Raw genomic sequence first — 18,363 nt, forward strand, 5'->3', positions numbered from 1 at the left:
CCAAAACAATGATACAATGCTGCATGGATTCATGCTTTTATATCATTTATGCCAAATTCTCACCATACCATCTGAATGAAAGCAGCAGAAATCAAGACTCATTAGAGCAGGCAGCATCTTTCTAAACTTATGTAATGCAGTTTTGGTGTACCTGAATTGCAGCCTCAATTTACCATTCTTAGCTGACAGGAGTGGCACCTGGTGTGGTCTTATACTGCAGTCCATCTGCTTTAAGGTTCGATGTGGATGTAAAGTGCATTCAGAGATGCTCTGCTGCATATCATTGTTGTAACGAGTGGTAATTTGAGTTATTGTTGCCTGACTATCAACTTGAAGCAGTCTGGCCATAGTCCTTTGACGTCTGATATAAACAAGCCATTTTCACCTGGACCTTTAGGTTGTTGTTATGGACTGAGACCTGTCAATCTGGTATTATATTGTAGGAGGTATTTGTCAGGAGCAGATGAGGTTCAGATGAGGTTAGGGCGCTCAGATCAGAAATGACAATAGAAGCTACTTGATTTGCCTTTATGAAGACATCCCAGTCATTTGCACCAATGCATCCTAAAACTTAACGTGATGATAGATTTAGTCATAGTCTGTCTAAAAGTTGGCTGTTAAGCTCCTTCCCCTTCTTCTTTTCTCTGCTCCTTTTAAATCCCCACTGCAGATCATCTGCCTCCATCTAACCCTATCCCTCACATCGTCTTATGTCACACAATCTTGTGGATTGTCCTCCTTCACTACATTTTCTCTGTGGTCTTCCTCGTCTCTTCATGGCTGGTAGCTCCATCTTTTACATCCTTTGTCGAGTCTATCTGTCCTCTGCACATGTCCAAACCATCTCAGCTTTTCTTCTCTAACTTTGTCTCCAAACCGCTGGAACCTGAGCTGGCTCGATGTCATTTCTAATCTGTCCATCTTGACCACTGTAGAAAAAAGCCTTAACATCTTCAAGTCTGCCATATCAAGTCCACCACCTATTGCCCCTCAGAGACAGAAAGTTCGAACAGCAAGTGTGTGGGGCTTGTGAGCTCACAGACACAGCTGTATGGCTGAGAGGACCAAAAAAAGGGATGTCCAATCTAAATGCCAAAAATAATCTGAAACTGAGTGTCTACTTTCATTTGGCTTCAATTTTTATTTTAAACTCCAAAATAAAATTTAAAAAAATGAATTTAAAAAAGACCACACTGTGAACCTTGGTGGCCTCATAGCTGGCTAAGCGCATGTTTGTGAAAATGTATTCCGATATAGGTCAGCTTTTATTTTAAAAGGTGTAATTGTGACAATTTTAGCTTTTTAATTTTGCTATTAGTAGTAAACACAAACTCCAGACATTTAACCTAATGATGCCAATACTGTGGAAAGGTAGGCTGCTTTGATTCGACCAGAAAGGATCATTAATGTCTCTCCTTTCAACAGCTAATCTGCACCAAAGGGGGTAGGCGCACTTAGATTTATTACTATCCACTGATTTACATGCGCACACTATAAATGAACATGTATCAAATGGACCAGTTACTTTATAAAAGATGGGGAAAACAATGCATGTAACTGACCTACAGCCATGGACATGTTGGGAGTGCATTCATGCACTGATTATGACAAAGCCTGCTTCTGCAAGAAACTACAGAAGTTAATTTAAACTTAAAGTGTCCGCATTAAACTACAGGGTCCAACCTGTGATACTGTGTAAATACAGTGTTGTAACACAGTCTTGAGGACAGGGTGCATGGTGTGACAGCCTGCGTGCTCCGTGATTGGGTAAACAACAAAAAGGCTACTTTTCTGGCATTCCCTTCAGTCACTTAGTGGACCAGTTAACTTAAAGCTTACATGACAGGTTCCGCCCCTTTGGTATTATCGCCCAATCAATGTTAAGCAGGGGAGGGGCTTGCCTACCACCTAGCCGTGCTCACCTATCCCAGCGAAGGGGTGATCAGAAATCGAGTTTTGAGGGTTGGGATAATCAATACAGAGTTCACCAAAGCGCTACTTAACCAGCTGAGAAGTGAAGCGGATATCTTTAGTTTGGAAAGAGAGGAGAGTGAGTGCCGATCTGCCCGGACACGATGGTTCCACTGTTGTATTTAGGAGGTTTGGTGGTTTTGTTCCTGCTGTGGATCAAAGTCAAAGGTCTAGATTACGTGATAGTTCACCAGAGGTGGATATTTGTGTGCTTGTTCCTGCTGCCGCTCTCCGTTATATTTGATGCGTATTACTATGCGAGAGCGTGGCTCATTTTCAAGATGTGTTCTGCGCCCAAACTGCACGACCAGCGCGTGCGAGACATCCAGAGACAGGTGAGCGTGTCCGCGTGAACAGGTGTCAGAGCTGCACTGTCCTTTTCAGTCATTACTATATAAATGCAATCCATCATTACTAAACTAATAAGGCACGCAGCTTCATTTCTATTACATCTCAATGTTTCATTCATGTTGCAGAGTCGTCCCTTTTAATTTGGGCCACCGTGATATTTAATGATCAATAACAATTACAGTCAAATAGTTAGTGATCATAAAGTTTCATGTGTTGTTTGCAGTGAGTCATGCTTGTGAAAACTTTAACAGGCTGCTTTTGATTCAGATGGGATAACATGTACTGTGTGTGTATATTCTGTGGATTACAAGCAGCTTTGTAAAGTTAAACAGTGGTGTGGCTTCACCTCAACTAATTAGACTCATTTAAAGGGAATCAGTTATTCAATAACTTAAACTTATTAACTGATCACTCAACAGCTGTATCACTAAAAGGATTTTGCTTATCCCCATGTCATGCAGGCTTTCATATACAGGAAAACTATCTTAGGAAAAATGTCCTCTCATATACATTGTCACCTAATGGATACCAACCATGACATCTCCATATGTGACATTTCAGGTGCGCGACTGGAGAAAGGAGGGCACTAAGACCTACATGTGTACAGGTCGCCCCGGCTGGCTCACCGTGTCTCTCAGAGTGGGCAAGTACAAGAAAACCCACAAGAACATTATGATCAACATGATGGACATTCTAGAGGTGGACACAAAGAGGCAGGTATGAGGGGGCAACAAACTCAACTCCAAGTGTTTCGTATCTGTGAACTCAACCAGAAATATTTGTAACTGATGAAACAGCATCAACCTGGGCTCAGTTCTGTCAAGTTCCCCAGATAGTAAGTCAGATAGTAATGAAAATACAATAGAGGTATTATTTTAAAAAACTGCACTTTGACATCTATCATTAAAACATATTACCGCAATAATAAAAACTTTCTATCTGTAGGGAAAAGAATGGCTATGTTAATTTACCACGTCTTGTTTTATGATGTGAATGGCAGCTATTTGATTGATTTTGTCTGTTTATTTATAAAACTCAGCAACAATGAGCCAATCAGATAAAAGTTGAGTGAATTATTGCAATATCTTAACCAGACATTAATGTTAAGTGTTAAAACTTTGAGAGAAATTGAAGACCTAATTAAAAGTGGAAAACTATTCTCGACCAGCGACTGAAAATTATTGATCGTCCTTAACCCTTAGTCTTTAAGGTAGACTGAGCAGTTTATAAATGTCCATGTAGTCCATGCAGTCCAAATAGTCCAGACAGTGTTGGAATCAAACAGTTTGTACATGGATGGATAGACTGAGGCCATTTCTTACATTCACAGAAAGTGTTTATTTCTGCAAGGCAGATTGTCTAATTATTTGGCTCAATACTTTCATGCAGGCACGAGTTCCACGTAAATTGTGAGGATCTATCTTTTGAGACAAAGATAGAGAGGCAACATGATTTGGACATGTGTTTGAGGAGGGATAGTGTTGAATATAGAGTTGGCAGGCAGAAGCAAAAGAGGAAGCTGTAGTGAAGAATGACATGCAGAGGGGTTGGTGTGACAAAGGAGGGTGAGATGGAAGCAGGAGAACCTGCTGGTGGATTGTTACTTAAAAATATATTTGTTTTTTAGGTGGTTAGAGTTGAACCGCTGGCAAACATGGGTCAAGTCACCGCTCTCCTCAATTCCATCGGCTGGACATTGCCAGTGCTGCCAGAGCTGGATGACCTCACTGTGGGTACGTTGTGCTTTATTTTCATTGGAATCATGGATCGGCACCTTCTGTGGTTTCTGCAAATAGAGAGATGTACCGATGATGTCGACACCGATTTCACTGATGTAAATCCTGCATTTCCTCTGTCAGTCACTGCATCCTGTTTAGAGCCTCAACGACTTTTCTAATCGCATTAGAGGACTGATGTTGTAGCTCAAAAGACGAAACTGGGAGGAAATGGCTGCAGTGTTGGAAACACCCCTGGATTGGGTTTCATAATGGATTTCCTGATGTTATAAACAACGCATCAACAGTCTAATGTTTTCCAATCAGGCTGCAGTACATTCATTTATCCTCATGTCCACACACGCGCGCACACTCACAGCAGGCAGATGTTCCTGTCTGCTCATGTGTCCGCCTGGTGTTGTACTCACCCGGGTAGAAATTGAATTAGTAAAGGACGTTTATGATTCTCTGTCCTCTCTCAGGTGGGCTAGTGATGGGTACCGGCATAGAGTCGTCATCCCATATTTATGGGCTGTTTCAGCACATCTGTGTTGCCTATGAACTGGTTCTAGCTGATGGCAGTTTAGTACGCTGCACAGAGGTGAGTATTGATTTTGTGTTAAGTAGATAGATGATATATGTCTGAGTCCAGGAGCTTGTATTCTAAAGAGAGTTTTGTGGGTTAGTATGCCATCCTTGCACTCATGCGTTACTAAATTATCTCTGCTTTTTGAGATAACAAAATTATGATTTCAATTACGCTGTCTCTGCTTTTATATTTGAAGAAATATCCATAGGCAGTGAAATCAGCTTTGCTCAGATGGAGTATCTGGTGTTCACTATATTAGCATGGTTTTAATTCATGGTAGAAGGTTCATTAGCAAGAAAGCACTAAAATTCCACCATGAAAAATAACTATGGAAACTTTTACCCTCAGTTTCAGTGGATAGAAACATTTCTCCTTCTTAGCTCACCTGGTCAAAGGACCAGTGAGCTAATCTGTTTCTGCACAGTTCACAAATCAGTACTCCTCCTCAAGTTATGATCAAGTGAAACTTGTGCACACTGATCACCTAATGCAAGGGTGGGCTATTAATTTTCCTAATAGGCCACATGAGAAACTACGACTGTTTCTTCCATTCTCTTCCACGTATCCTTAGCAGGGTCGCATAGGAGGGTGCTGGAGCCTATCCCAGCTTAAGCTGAACTCAGTTCTGCTAAATAATAACTTCATCTCTTTATAAGTTTGATGGTTTTGCCCTCTGCAGCAAGCCTAGTTTTTCATGTGGCCACTTGGGAAAATTAATTGCCCACCCCTGATGAGTCTTCATCCCAATTGTGCTTAAGATCAGTGTCACATTGGTCATTTTACAGGCAGTTTTACATTTTTCATAACAATCGCTAGTAGTCCTAGATTTTAGCTAAAGGAAATTCATTTGTCCTGGATATGATTCTGAGCCTCAATGACAATAGATTTGTATTCTCATTAGTTTGTGTAATACAGCCAACCAATAACAACACAAACTATAGTTTTCTTTCTGTACTTCATACATTTCAGTAACCTCTGAATTGGGGTGAGCTACTATGTCACTGATGTTATGATTATCATTTTTGTCTCTGTTTAGTCTATTCTAGTTAATATTATCTATTTTAAGTCCTTCTGTTTACCAGAAATGGGCAAGAATTGAGTAAAAATTCCTGCGTAATTCCCTCTAACGCTCTCGAGCTAAAAATAGGCTATTTATCAGACGTTGTTCTATAATGTAGAATCAAAAGATGACAACTGTTTGCTGGTAAAATAAAATAACTAAACACAGTAATGTGGTTCATCAAAGACAAATACACTGTGTTCCAAGCCCCGTTTCTGGTTTGTCACACTTGCATGTTATGATTTTTCACCCCAAAAGCAGACAGCGTGATCTTTGTGAGAAGATAAACTGGTCGCTACTGTGAAGTATGTGAGAAAAACTGAGACAAATAGCCTAATCTCAGAAAGCCTGGCTCTTCACCGTCATATTCATGAGGGCCACACACTTTTGAAAAAATTTTTCTTCTTCATAAAGGAGGAGAACACGGATCTATTCCACGCCGTCCCGTGGTCCTGTGGCACTCTGGGCTTCTTGGTTGCCGCTGAGATTAAAATAGTCCCAGCTAAGCCTTGGGTGAAGCTGCACTATGAGCCAGTCAGAGGGCTTGAGAACATCTGTAAACGCTTCACCGAAGCTTCTGCGAACAAGCAGAACACATTTGTTGAGGGACTCCAGTATAGTCTGGATAGTGCTGTTATCATGACAGGAACCATGACTGACCACGCAGAGCCTGACAAGGTAAGGCATCTTTGACTGTGCTTGCGATTTGTTTTCATTTGTTTTATCATATTAACCTTCCCGTTTCCTCTTCAACATCAGATTAACAGAATCGGCCTGCACTTTAAACCCTGGTTCTTTAAACACGTGGAGGGCTACCTGAAGAAAGACTGCGTTGGAGTTGAGTACATCCCTCTGAGACACTACTATCACAGACACACACGCAGTATCTTCTGGGAGCTTCAGGTACTCACACACAACAGATTTTATCTGCTTTAGGATTATATTGAGGGGGTGCATAAATCTGTCACATTTTAGCTTGTCATCATCTTACCAATTTGCTGTCTTACTTCTCTTTAGTAGGCTCTAATGCATGCACTTTGTCTCTTTCTGTCTCTCTATCCCTATCCCTCACCCTCACACACCATTAGCCATTAGTGAGGAGGGCTTGGCATCCTTTGTTTCTGTAACAGTAAATGGTGTGATGAATTATGCATTGTATTGGTTTGACAGATTTAGTTGAGTCACCTCTGGGCTTTTGGATGCTCTGTTTTCCAAAGGATTTTGTGTTTGTTGACAGTGCAGGGAAAAGCAGGCAGAAACAGGGCTTAATGATGATTTGATTAAATCGCTAACTGACAATCTATGATAGGAATCGTTTTTGTTGTTGGACATGGTGGCGTCAGACCGTGATTGGTAGGTTAACACTGCCCTCCGGTGGAAAGTAAGAAGACTAAAGCCAGTACTGATGCTACCATGCTATTTGACACACTGATCAGGCACAACATTATAACCACCTGCCTAATATTTGGTCGCCCAGTCGAGACATGGACTCCTCTGGACCCCTAATGTGTACTATGGCACCAAGATGTTAGCAACAGATCCTTAATCCTGAAAGTTGTGAGGTGGGGCCTCCATGGATTGCATTTAATTGTCCAGGATTTGCTTGTCCCACAGATGCTTGATTGGATCTGGGAAATCTGGGGGCCAAGTCAACAACTGAAAGTTTTTGTTGTGCTTCTCAAACCATTCCTAAACCATTTTTGTTTTATGGCAGGACGCATTATCCTGCTGAAAGATATCACAGCCAGCAGGGAATACTGTTTCTATGAAAGGCTGTAAATGCTCTCCAACATTGCTTAGGTAGGTTGGTACCTGTCAAAGTAACATCCGCATGGATGGCAGGATCCAGGGTTTCCCAGGAGAACAATGCCCACAGCCTCTGCCGGCTTCCCTTTTCCCTATACCACATTCTGCTGCCAGGTATTCATCAGATAAGAGATGCACACACATCTGGCCATCCATCAGAACCACCATTAAATTTTTGGGCAGTTTGAGCTACAGCTTGTCTGTTTGATCAGACCACATGAGCAGGCCTTCGATCCCCACATGCATCAGTGACAGTGATTCTTGGCGGCCCATGACCCTGTCGCTTCCTTGGAGCACTTCTGATAGATACACAGATTTGGAGATGCTCTGACTCAGTCGTCTAGCCATCACAAACAGTTGTCATAATGTTATGCTTGATCAGTATATGTCAGAATCAATAATATGTCAAATGTAGGGTCAACAGTTATCACAATATCCTAGTACATCTGGTCACAGCTTGCTATTCTAACCCTGGTCTGTGATTATGAATCAGTTCTCTGTGCAGCTTACAGTTTCAAAGCAATTACTTTTTACTTCTAATTTTGGGCTACAGACTGTGATTAATAAGAAGAATCCTAATGTTAGGTTTTGTATTGTTGATTGTCATTTATGCTTAGAAATATTTAACCATATATGCTTAGAGGTGTATAATCAATTGTGTAATGATAGGACTGTGATCTTTAGCAGGCTGCAAAGGCTTGGTGTGTATTCCACACTGGAATGCACACCTACATCCTAGGAGCATGGAGAGGTCGTACCTTGTTTTATTGTTTTATGGTAGGATTAACGTAGCTACGTCTGTTCTAGTCTAAGTGCTTTTTGTTTAGATGAACTGTTGGATTTTCCAGACCAGCAGGTTAAGGAAGTCGTTTATGGGGTCACACTTTGACCACACACACACACACACACACACACACACACACACACACACACTATTCTTTGTTTACATGTATACCTATGTAAGATGTTATATGTTAATGACCCTATGCATATTCATGTAACCACAATAAAAGGAGTGCTATGGGGAACCTGGCTGAGAGTCTGACGGAGGTCGAGTGGTGGAACGACACTTGGCTCCAGGCAGGACTCCCTCATGCATGAGTAACATGAAGAACTTTGCCTACTTGTGTCTTGCTTTGCAGTGTAATTATATTGTCTTCAACGTTCCAGCGGATGGGTTCAAGCTACAAACCTATCACCTAAAATCCTGTTTTTATATATTGTAACTTATTTTGATAGCAGAGTCGTGGTATACTGTATTTTCAGGACTGTCATATTTAATTAAAATTCTCACTGTGATAGAAAGAAAACTTTCAAGAAAGAAGAGTTTTTTAAAACCTGATTTTCTTTTATTTTTACGTATGTTTGTGTGTCTACATGTTCTGTTTCTTTTGAATTTTAAATTTTAAAAATATATAAACAGAAAAAAAAGGATGTGATATGTGATTTTAAAATCAGACATTGAATCATGAAAATCAAGTACAGGGAATTCTCCACTTTAAAAAAAAAAAAAAAGAGTCAGCACTCTATTACAGAGGGACATTTTAGTATCTCTGCGTACATTTGTGCCTTTTCTGCAGGATATTATTCCGTTTGGCAACAACCCCGTGTTCCGCTGGCTTTTCGGCTGGATGGTGCCTCCCAAGATCTCGCTGCTGAAGCTCACCCAGGGAGAAACCATCAGACGTCTCTATGAGCAGCACCACGTGCTCCAGGACATGCTGGTACCCATGAAACATCTGCAGGATGCCATCACACGCTTCCACAAGGACATTGAAGTAAGATGTGGATATGGATATGGATCAGTGTGCCGGGCACTTAGTTTATGTATGAGGTACTTGTGCTTTAATATTGAAATTGTTTGTGTTGTTTTAGGTGTACCCACTGTGGCTGTGTCCATTCCTGCTGCCACCAGGCAGAGGGATGGTTCACCCCAAAGGTCAAGAGGAGGAGCTGTATGTAGATATCGGGGCTTATGGGGAACCTAAAGTCAAACATTTTGAAGCTAAATCGTCAACAAGCCAGCTGGAGAAGTTTGTCAGAGATGTTCATGGGTGAGTCTCAAATTAAGCAAACAAATTGAAGCATCTGAAACAAAAGTGATATGAAATATTTTGCTTTAATTCACACTGCTTTTGCTGTTTCGTTGGCATGTAGATTCCAGATGTTGTATGCAGATGTCTACATGGAACGAGAGGAGTTCTGGGAGATGTTTGATGGACAGTTGTACCACAAATTGAGAGATGAATTAGGTTGTAAAGAAGCCTTTCCAGAAGTCTATGACAAAATCTGTAAATCTGCCCGACATTGACCCCTATCTCCCATCACCTGGTGCCTGAATTCAGCCCCGTGTCGCAGATACACGAAGCTTCTGTCGGCAGCTCACGCTTTCGTGAAAGCTGCTACATTTTGAATGTTTCTAGGAAAAAAAGAGAGCTCAAAATTTTCTAAAGTGGGACTAATCACACTGAAATACTTATTTTGGAAACCAGCCTGTGGGGACATTTTTATCAGTGTGACAAAGAAGCAGAAGCATTTTATTATGAAGGGTTTTTTATGACTTTTTTGCCTTCATATGAAAATGCAATGCTTAGTTCATCTTCAAACTGTTTAATACTGCACATATTATGCAACTTCTCCCTGTTTGGCAATTTTGTCTTATTGTTCCCCTAAGTGCCATACACTTTGAAGACATGTATAATACATGGTTCCTGTTTTTCAGTTTTAAAAAGTATATATTGTAACTTATTTTGATATCAGTGTATGGTTATACTATATTTCCAGGTGTGTATAACATGTAATTATAACTTTTCCTACAATAAAGCTCATTGCCATGCCTTTTTCCCATCAGTTATTTCACATTATTTGAAATGTCAGATAAATTATAGCCACCCATTTTATAACTAGTTTTTAACAAGGTTATTAGAATCAACTGAAACTATACTAGGAATTAAAACTACGTGTGAAAAAATACTATCTGAAATAAATACATTAAATAAAAATACAACAGAAACATATTTAGTTTTGTCATTCTGGTAAAAGTCTGTACAGTGAGTATGAGGAGGCATTGTTGTTTTTATTTAACATTGAGGCTGGAATGTTTACTTTAATGAGTGTCCAAAATACGTCCCGTTCCTCTCCTTGAGGAAAAGACTCAAAAGAACAGGTGTGGTTGTGAACTGCTCCTGTGGTTGTGAACTGATCGTGGCTCAAGAGTTGGAAGTTCGCCTTGTAATCGGAAGGTTGCCGGTTTGAGCCCCGGCTTGGACAGTCTCGGTCGTTGTGTCCTTGGGCAAGACACTTCACCCGTTGCCTACTGGTGGTGGTCAGAGGGCCCGGTGGCGCCAGTGTCCGGCAGCCTCGCCTCTGTCAGTGCGCCCCAGGGTGGCTGTGGCTACAATGTAGCTTACCATCACCAGTGTGTGAATGGGTGAATGACTGGATGTGTAAAGCGCTTTGGGGTCCTTAGGGACTAGTAAAGCGCTATACAAATACAGGCCATTTACCATTTACCCAAACCTATGCACAACTTTACAGACTACCATCTACATGCTGTAGCTGCTTACTGTCACCAGAGGGCAGAGCATGTAAAGCTGATAATCGAAACAGAGATTATACTGAAATGCAAAGTAAGACCTGATTACATTAAAGATAATACTGCAAGAGGCATTCCAATACAATTACAGGCTACACAAGATAAACGAGACACTTTAAACCACATCATAGATAAATGTAGCCGCAGTAAAATATCTGCCTTCAACTGCAAAGTATACAAAAGAAGACATGCAGAGGTAGATTAATGAACTCACCACATACTTAGACAGTTGGGGGTCACCGACTGTGTCTGCAGAATATCCAATCCTACATTCCTATGTGGTCTGTAAATTTGTGGTTTGCTAATTTTGAAGATCATGCTTTAAAACTAGTGTCATGAGCTATTAAATTACATCGTTTTACTTCTAGAGGGACACGAGGAGTGGGCTATTTTCCAAAGTCATCCTAGTTACCACAATTAATTTTTTTAATTTATTTTTTTCTTACTGCAGAGTGTATGGAAACTTTTACCCGTTGAGGGGGAACGAGTATCTGCTGTTAAGACTACACGGGAAGTTTTTCCAGGGGACATCTTCGCGGGTCCGCCCTTTCTACAGACAGCGATAGTAGCTGCCAGCCGGTTTGGTAAGTTTACTATAAAGTGAACTGCAGCAAGGCGCCCGCAGTCTTTTGCCAGCACAGGTAGGTTCTTCACATTGTTTATAGCATTAAGTCTTCTTTCTTTTATCATTATAAAGCTCTCAGTTAGCTATTCAGTAAACGTTTTATAAAGTGAGTCACACAGTTAACCTTAGCTACCTGTTAGCTGTCAGTCAGTGTAGTTTTGTTACTACAGCTACCCAGCAATTTTCGTTAGCCGTGACTTATTATTGTAAAGGTGACTTTGACGATTTGTAGAAGCCACACGACTCGTTAAAACTTAAAGCTATCGAACCACCTTCGAGTGAAAAATTATCACAGCACTTCTGAGTTGTAGCTGAAGTTCCCTGTGTAGTTTTATGTGCAACAGAGGTGTTCCAGATTAACTGAATATTTTCATGCCCAACACATTAGACACCGCCTCTGCAGCTCCTTAAAATAAACTACGTATTAAATAAGATGTATCTGTTGTCGGTTTACTGTATTTAGTACGATTTTCGTAATTTTATTAATTTTGAAAATATATTAGTTTCCGCAACCTAACAGGAAAGTTTCTAAAATCGTTTATTGCATGTATTGTTATTTGGAAAGATCGATAAGCTTTGTTTGTAAAGCTGTGTCAAAAGTTTATTGCTACTGTGGAAGATTTGCCACAGTAGCAAATAATTTGCTGATAATTCGGCATTTAAAGCCAACATTTGTAGCTAATGGCACTTTGATTTTGCATGTTTGCAGCTGAGTACTCCTGCTAGTCCTCCATTCAGGGGGGAAAAAGAGGAAAACCCCAGGTGGTGGGAGAAAAAGCATTACCTGTTTTGCACACTTGATCCTAGAGGAGAGGGAGGCCGTGGAGAAAGCATGCCCACTGACCAAGAGCCCACCTTCACTGTGAAGCTACTGCAGCTGATTCTGATCTCCACTTATTGGGGGATGCAGATTTGGGTCACGTTCGTTTCAGGTGGGTATAAACATGCACACAAATACAGGATAAGAGAATGATAGGAAGTACAAGTGGTCAATAAAGAGATACCTGTTTAGTTTATAATCATTACTGAAGCACAGTTTTTTTTTCTAGTGAAAACTGGAGAAAAAACCCTGGTATCAGTGTAGTCTCAGCCATCCTGAATGTGACACAATTGGATCAGAGTGTGTGTTCAGTATGTCCGGGGGCAGGGGGGGTTGTAACAGTTCTGCAAAACCCCAATTTATGTCATACTTCGGTTTTTAGGTTTTGGTTCTTACAGGCCCATCACTTGGCCATGACTAAAAGAAATTAGTGCCACTATTCTGACATATTTGAATTTCACTTGGTAACTTTACAGTCTCTAAACATGATTGCTTTCACCAGATTACTCATTAACACCACCACATGCATATCATGGGACAGAAAGATGAGGACAAAACGATACCGTGGATGTTTGTGACACACTTTTAGTTTCAGAATCATCAAGCATACAATGCTTTTAAAGTGCAATACATTGGTTGCACCTGGCTTTTTGTAGCTTGCAAAGTTTACACATATTGAATTTGTTATTATAAGGTGTGTACATTCCTTGCTTATGGAGGAATGCCCTTCACAAACTTGTGACCTGACCTTCCTGTTAGCTTTAACGCTGCAGTATGTTTCTTTTCTTTAGTATAACTGTGGTCATATTATGTCAGTGCCACTAAAAACTCTTCATGTAAATGTATTCCTGTATCTATATTATATAATTATAATTTTGAGATGAAACTTGATTTCAGACTTTGTTGTTACTGCTGTGAGATAATAAAAAAAATTTTTTTTTTCTTTAAATAAAATAGTATTGATTTTGCCTGTGGAGTTAATGTCCTCGATTCTGCTCAGGTTTTGTGATGAACAACCACCTGAACAGACACACGTACGGCTTTATTCAGAGTCGTCTGGTCCCGTTCTATCTCCACCTCGGTTCAGCCTGTGCTTTCTTTAACCTCACTATCTATGCTGTGTATCACCCAAGTGACATGTTGGATGACAAAGAAGCCTTTCAGGTATGTTTTGTTTTATCATATCATTACATTGCATGACACTCATTTTGAAACATTTCCTAAATCTTTTTCTCTGCTTTTGCCACCAGATCTTCATCTTCTTTGTGTCCGTGACGGTTTCGGCCGTCAATGCTCAGTGGTTTGGCCAAATGACATCAGAGATTATGGCTGACATGCATCTTATTGAGCAGGCATGCGGACTGGGTCAGGATATCGGGCTGTCATCCAACCGTGAAGCTTACGCTAAACTATGTGAGACGGATGTCAAATACAGACACCTCAGCAGCCGCCTTTGGCTCTACAGACTGCTGTCCTCTCTGTGCAACCTCTGCTGCATTGGCTGTAACTTCTACAGCCTATGTTACATGGCCGAGAACCTTGTTGCACTATAAAGCTGACACATCAGGACTGTTGGAACCTTTAAATCAGTCCCTTACAAATCGACAAACACTTCATTTTTTAATTGAACCTATAACTTATATATTTAATTCATATTGTCTTCCTCTGTAAAGTGTGCAATGAAATGTCAGGTAAGCCTAGTTGCCCCTCCTAGCGCCAGAGGTGTGGACTCGAGTCACATGACTTGGACTCGAGTCAGACTCGAGTCATTAATTTTATGACTTTAGACTTGACTTGAAAAAATGTTCTAAGACTTGTGACTTGACTTGGACTTTTACACCAATGACTTGGGACTTGAATTGGACTTGAACCGGTTTACTTGAAAAGACTTGATATTTTACCCCAAATATAAAATTTAACATGCATATTATATAGAGATTGAAAATGTGACGTCATTCACGGGTAGAACCGCAAAGGATTCTGGGAACTCGTGGCAAGCGGTACTAGCGCACGCAGGCTTTCAATTGAAATCAGTTATACAGCGATAAAAAGAAACACAAAAATGTCAAGAAGCCGTTGTATTATTAACTGCAATAGCCGGTCGCATGACAGCCACGGGAAGCCGACGGGTAAAGAGATCGGTTGTTATCGGATTACGTCGTTGAAGAGAAATTGTTCAAGCCATGTTTCCGAAGTAACAAAGACGCGACGGATGGCCTGGATTGCAGCCATTCAAAGATCAAATATAACGTCCCAGAACACTCCAGCTCACAGGTTAGTCTGCTCCAAGCATTTACACGAAGGTCAGTCTGCTGTTGTAGTTAATACGTCATTTTCATAACATAATTAGTGATATAGGTTACAAGCAAGTCTGGCGCTGAACAGAAATTGTCGCGCTATGCTCCTTTGTTTATTGTGCATAAATAGTGAATTGTCCTGACACAATATTGCGTTTCGCTTCTGTTATTATGGTACATTGACAAAAACACATACTTTTATTCACAGGATAAAACAGGTTTTTTGTATCACTAATTGCCCAGTACGATTACAGCATACAATATTGTTGTCACTGCTACATTTCTGTGATGGGTACCAGAAATTATTTCCACTACTAATTAATTACCGTTGAGCTCAAAGGTCCTATTAATAAACGGTTAAGGAATGTGTATTTATGACGACGATTTGTGAGACTGGTAAACTTATGATACGTACGATGGTCTTTCGTTCTACACCAGGGGTGTCAAACTCAAATACACAGTGGGCCAAATTTCAAAACTGGAACAAAGTCGCGGGCTAACGTTAATATTTATTGAATGAATCTTTTCTTATGGACTCAAACACGTTTTGCTGAAAAACTGAATATGGAACAAGCAAAGCTTAATACTAAACAATATATATATTAGCTGTATAATACCAGTAGGCCAGCTCTGATAGTAATTTGGTATGGCTTCGCGGGCCAAATGTAATTAGGCTGCGGGCCAAATTTGGCCCGCGGGCCAGAGTTTGACACCTATGTTCTACACGGTGCGTTTCAAGGTCCTGCACCCATCCGTCGGTAAACTGTACCTGGGCTTGTTGCAGTGACCTGAAGTTACTAAACTTCATGAGTGTATGCACTCACTCCAAGAACCGTATGATTATAAATATGCTAAGATGAGATAGCTGACTTCATCTAACTAGCAAATGTTGTCCAGGCTACGTTGGTGATACAGTTTTTTTTAATGTGTATGATATTTTTGTCATGCGATTTTAAAGCCGGTCCTACAACCGCATCCAAGAATAACATGCAGCGTATCTCAGAACTGTCGGTGAAAATTATTCTTGGAGCTAGGTTTAATTGAGCTGCATTTTAAAGAGGTGCAATTTCACAATTTGTGTATATTTTCTAAGTTCACTATTTTGTCATGTGTTGAGAAAAACACAGATTTTAAAATTACATGGTCTAATATTTACATTTAGCGTATAACTGCAACATTATTTTTTCGTTTTGTTTTTTTTAAAGACTCGAAAGGACTTGAAATTCAAAGTTTCAGACTTGTGACTTGACTCGGACTTTTACACCAGTGACTTGAGACTCGACTCTGACTTGCCTGACATTACTTGAGACTTGACTTGAGACTTGAGGATAAAGACTTGAGACTTACTTGAGACTTGCAAAACAATGACTTGGTCCCACCTCTGCCTAGCGCCTTTGGGAGTAATGAAAGGACACTGCCTTGTTTCTCTCATAAGGCTTGTGGAGAGGTGAGTCAGTGAGTGCAGTGTGGAATGCCTCAACTTTCACCTAGTTTGCGTTCACGGTGTCGGCAGCCTGTAGATTTCCTTTCACTACAACAGTTGCCTTAATAGTAACATCGAGCCAGTGGATTTTTTTTAAGCTTTGTTGTAGCAATACAGAAGAGGCCACATCAGAAAACAACCCAATCCACTTGATATTTTTATAAGTATGCAACAAAAGGGCCCCTTTAGTTAGGGAAACTGCTCCAATTCTGCTCACTCCCACTCTTTCTGGTTGGGTGGAGTTTTTATCCCATATTTAGGGTAGTGTCACAGGTTTGTTTAGCTTCCCTTTAAATTGCTTTAAGATTGTGTGGGTGTGCGTGTGTGCTTCATGCTTCAGAGTGCAAGGTTGTACTATCTTTAGTTCTCCTAGCTCCTGTTGAGATGAAAAAACACTTTTACTGTGGTATGCATTCGGCGCTGCTTTTAGCTGTGCTGTGCATTAGTTAAACTGTAAACAGCTCGTTTGTATTTATTGAGGCGAGGGAGGAAGACTATTCTGCCGTACAGCAGGTCAGTCTAGTTGTGAGAGTCGTCTAACAGGTAGACCCTTGATCTCCTGCTGAGATAATTGTTCTGTTGATCCGTGTAAATCAGTGGTGACAAATGGCATTAAATAACTATTTTTGTTTAACAGCTTTGATGGTTGTAGTGATCTGCTGTCTAGTGATGCATTGATCCAGAAAATAGTGTGGGGACATGTTTTTTGATGTGGTTGAAAGTATTGGAATTTGCTGAGTTGATGTGGGTCTACTTAGGCTAAATGTCTGTAATAGTAATAATAATAGTGCCCCCAGAATGTCACAATGAAACTGAAAGACGTACATTAATACATGTGCAGTAACGTTTCCATTACCTCTTGACTTTCCCTTGGCCGATAAACATCCTACAAGGTGTTGCATCCTACATTACTTGATATCATGTGTTCAGTGTGAAAGGCACTGGTACTGGCACTTACCACAGGTGATGCTGGTTGAGCAGACACTCATTTGACCCCTTTTCTTCTATCCGATATGGCAGGAGACTTGCTAGTACACACGGCACACACTACTATGGTTCTAGTACATCTAGACTTGTAGCTCAGGCAGGTCTGTATTAATTTGCCAGCAAGGGTTCTGCCTACTTGTGGTTATAATCAGCAGCTCTAACACTTTACATAATTATTACATCATAATACATTCAGACTTTCTCTTTGGATCAAATGGGGAAGTGATGCATAGCATCGAGCATAAGAACACCCATTGTGACCTTCCGGGAGCCCCGTAAGCAAATGTCTGAAGACCTGAATGAATCTCTGCATTTGATGTTTTCACTTAATATCCAAGCATGGCCTCTGTAAAAATTTGAACCTTGCATTTTGTCTAAAAGGAGAATATTATTTTGTATATAATGGTGAAGATTTAAAGTATTGTTTGGTCTGTATCTTGAATTCCTTGTGCTTTATTTTATAAAACCTCAGTTTGTTGTACATTAGGGTGTTTATGCACTCTCTTTATGGGGAAAATTATGTAGGCTTGAAGTGAAATCAATTTATATTTAAGTTGTGTTTTTCCACTACAGTTTTATCAGGCTGTTTTAGTCATAGTTTGAATATCTCTGAAGTCTTTGTTTCACACTCTGAACACTGAGGATCTGTGCTCATTTCTTTTAAGCTGTGTCTTTGCACATTGAAATGTTAAATCCCTTCCTGCCAGTGACGGTCGCTCCTTTTTGTACCTGCCTGGTTGAAATGCATCAATGTGTTTCATCTTTCTTCTGTTTGTAGCACATGTCTATGTAAAACTGCCGTTAACACCAGCACTTCCATAATTGAGAATTTACAGCATAGTGTGGATGTTAAAACTGCTGTTTTGTTCAGACTGGACTGACGAAGGTGCCTTTTTATGTGCCCATTTGTGGGACTTTAAAAAAACAAAACAAAAACAAAGCAATGCAACATTTGATAGCTGCACATGTAAGACAGGACACTGCTGTCTGTAAGTTCAGCCGATTTTTAATGTGTATATTGTATATCAATTTAAATGTGGTATGAGTATTTAGTTTAGGTTACC

General features: G+C 40.4%; 2 protein-coding genes across 3 annotated transcripts; both read left to right on the forward strand.

The window, feature by feature from the left end:
* The first annotated feature begins 1,902 nt into the window (after positions 1-1,902).
* dhcr24 (24-dehydrocholesterol reductase) lies at positions 1,903-10,558 on the forward strand. Its single transcript, XM_082522805.1, has 9 exons — positions 1,903-2,306; positions 2,884-3,039; positions 3,950-4,055; positions 4,520-4,638; positions 6,101-6,364; positions 6,446-6,589; positions 9,073-9,270; positions 9,368-9,546; positions 9,650-10,558. Exons 1-9 carry the CDS (start codon positions 2,076-2,078, stop codon positions 9,801-9,803), a joined length of 1,551 nt encoding a protein of 516 aa, XP_082378931.1. The 5' UTR covers positions 1,903-2,075; the 3' UTR covers positions 9,804-10,558.
* A 633-nt stretch (positions 10,559-11,191) lies between these two features.
* On the forward strand, positions 11,192-18,235 carry LOC309699686 (transmembrane protein 205). Of its 2 annotated transcripts, none has more exons than XM_082522807.1 (4): positions 11,192-11,728; positions 12,520-12,644; positions 13,533-13,696; positions 13,783-18,235. In XM_082522807.1, exons 2-4 carry the CDS (start codon positions 12,545-12,547, stop codon positions 14,083-14,085), a joined length of 567 nt encoding a protein of 188 aa, XP_082378933.1. In that variant the 5' UTR covers positions 11,192-11,728; positions 12,520-12,544; the 3' UTR covers positions 14,086-18,235. The 2 variants fall into 2 exon arrangements, with proteins under 2 accessions (XP_082378933.1, XP_082378932.1); XM_082522806.1 differs by having other exon boundaries at positions 11,195-11,728; positions 12,422-12,644.
* The last annotated feature ends 128 nt before the right edge of the window (positions 18,236-18,363 follow it).

The sequence above is a fragment of the Aulonocara stuartgranti genome, assembly GCF_965226115.1.
Source record: "Aulonocara stuartgranti genome assembly, chromosome: 23".
In the NCBI taxonomy this organism is placed as follows: domain Eukaryota; kingdom Metazoa; phylum Chordata; class Actinopteri; order Cichliformes; family Cichlidae; genus Aulonocara; species Aulonocara stuartgranti.

Coding starts and splice junctions, on each gene's coding strand:
- dhcr24 (XM_082522805.1), top strand. CDS start 2,076: ATGGTTCCACTGTTGTATTTAGGAGGTTTGGTGGTTTTGTTCCTGCTG. Junction 6,590..9,072: donor GTATCTTCTGGGAGCTTCAG/GTACTCACACAC, acceptor CCTTTTCTGCAG/GATATTATTCCGTTTGGCAA. Junction 9,547..9,649: donor TTTGTCAGAGATGTTCATGG/GTGAGTCTCAAA, acceptor GTTGGCATGTAG/ATTCCAGATGTTGTATGCAG.
- LOC309699686 (XM_082522807.1), top strand. CDS start 12,545: ATGCCCACTGACCAAGAGCCCACCTTCACTGTGAAGCTACTGCAGCTG. Junction 12,645..13,532: donor TTGGGTCACGTTCGTTTCAG/GTGGGTATAAAC, acceptor GATTCTGCTCAG/GTTTTGTGATGAACAACCAC. Junction 13,697..13,782: donor ATGACAAAGAAGCCTTTCAG/GTATGTTTTGTT, acceptor TTTTGCCACCAG/ATCTTCATCTTCTTTGTGTC.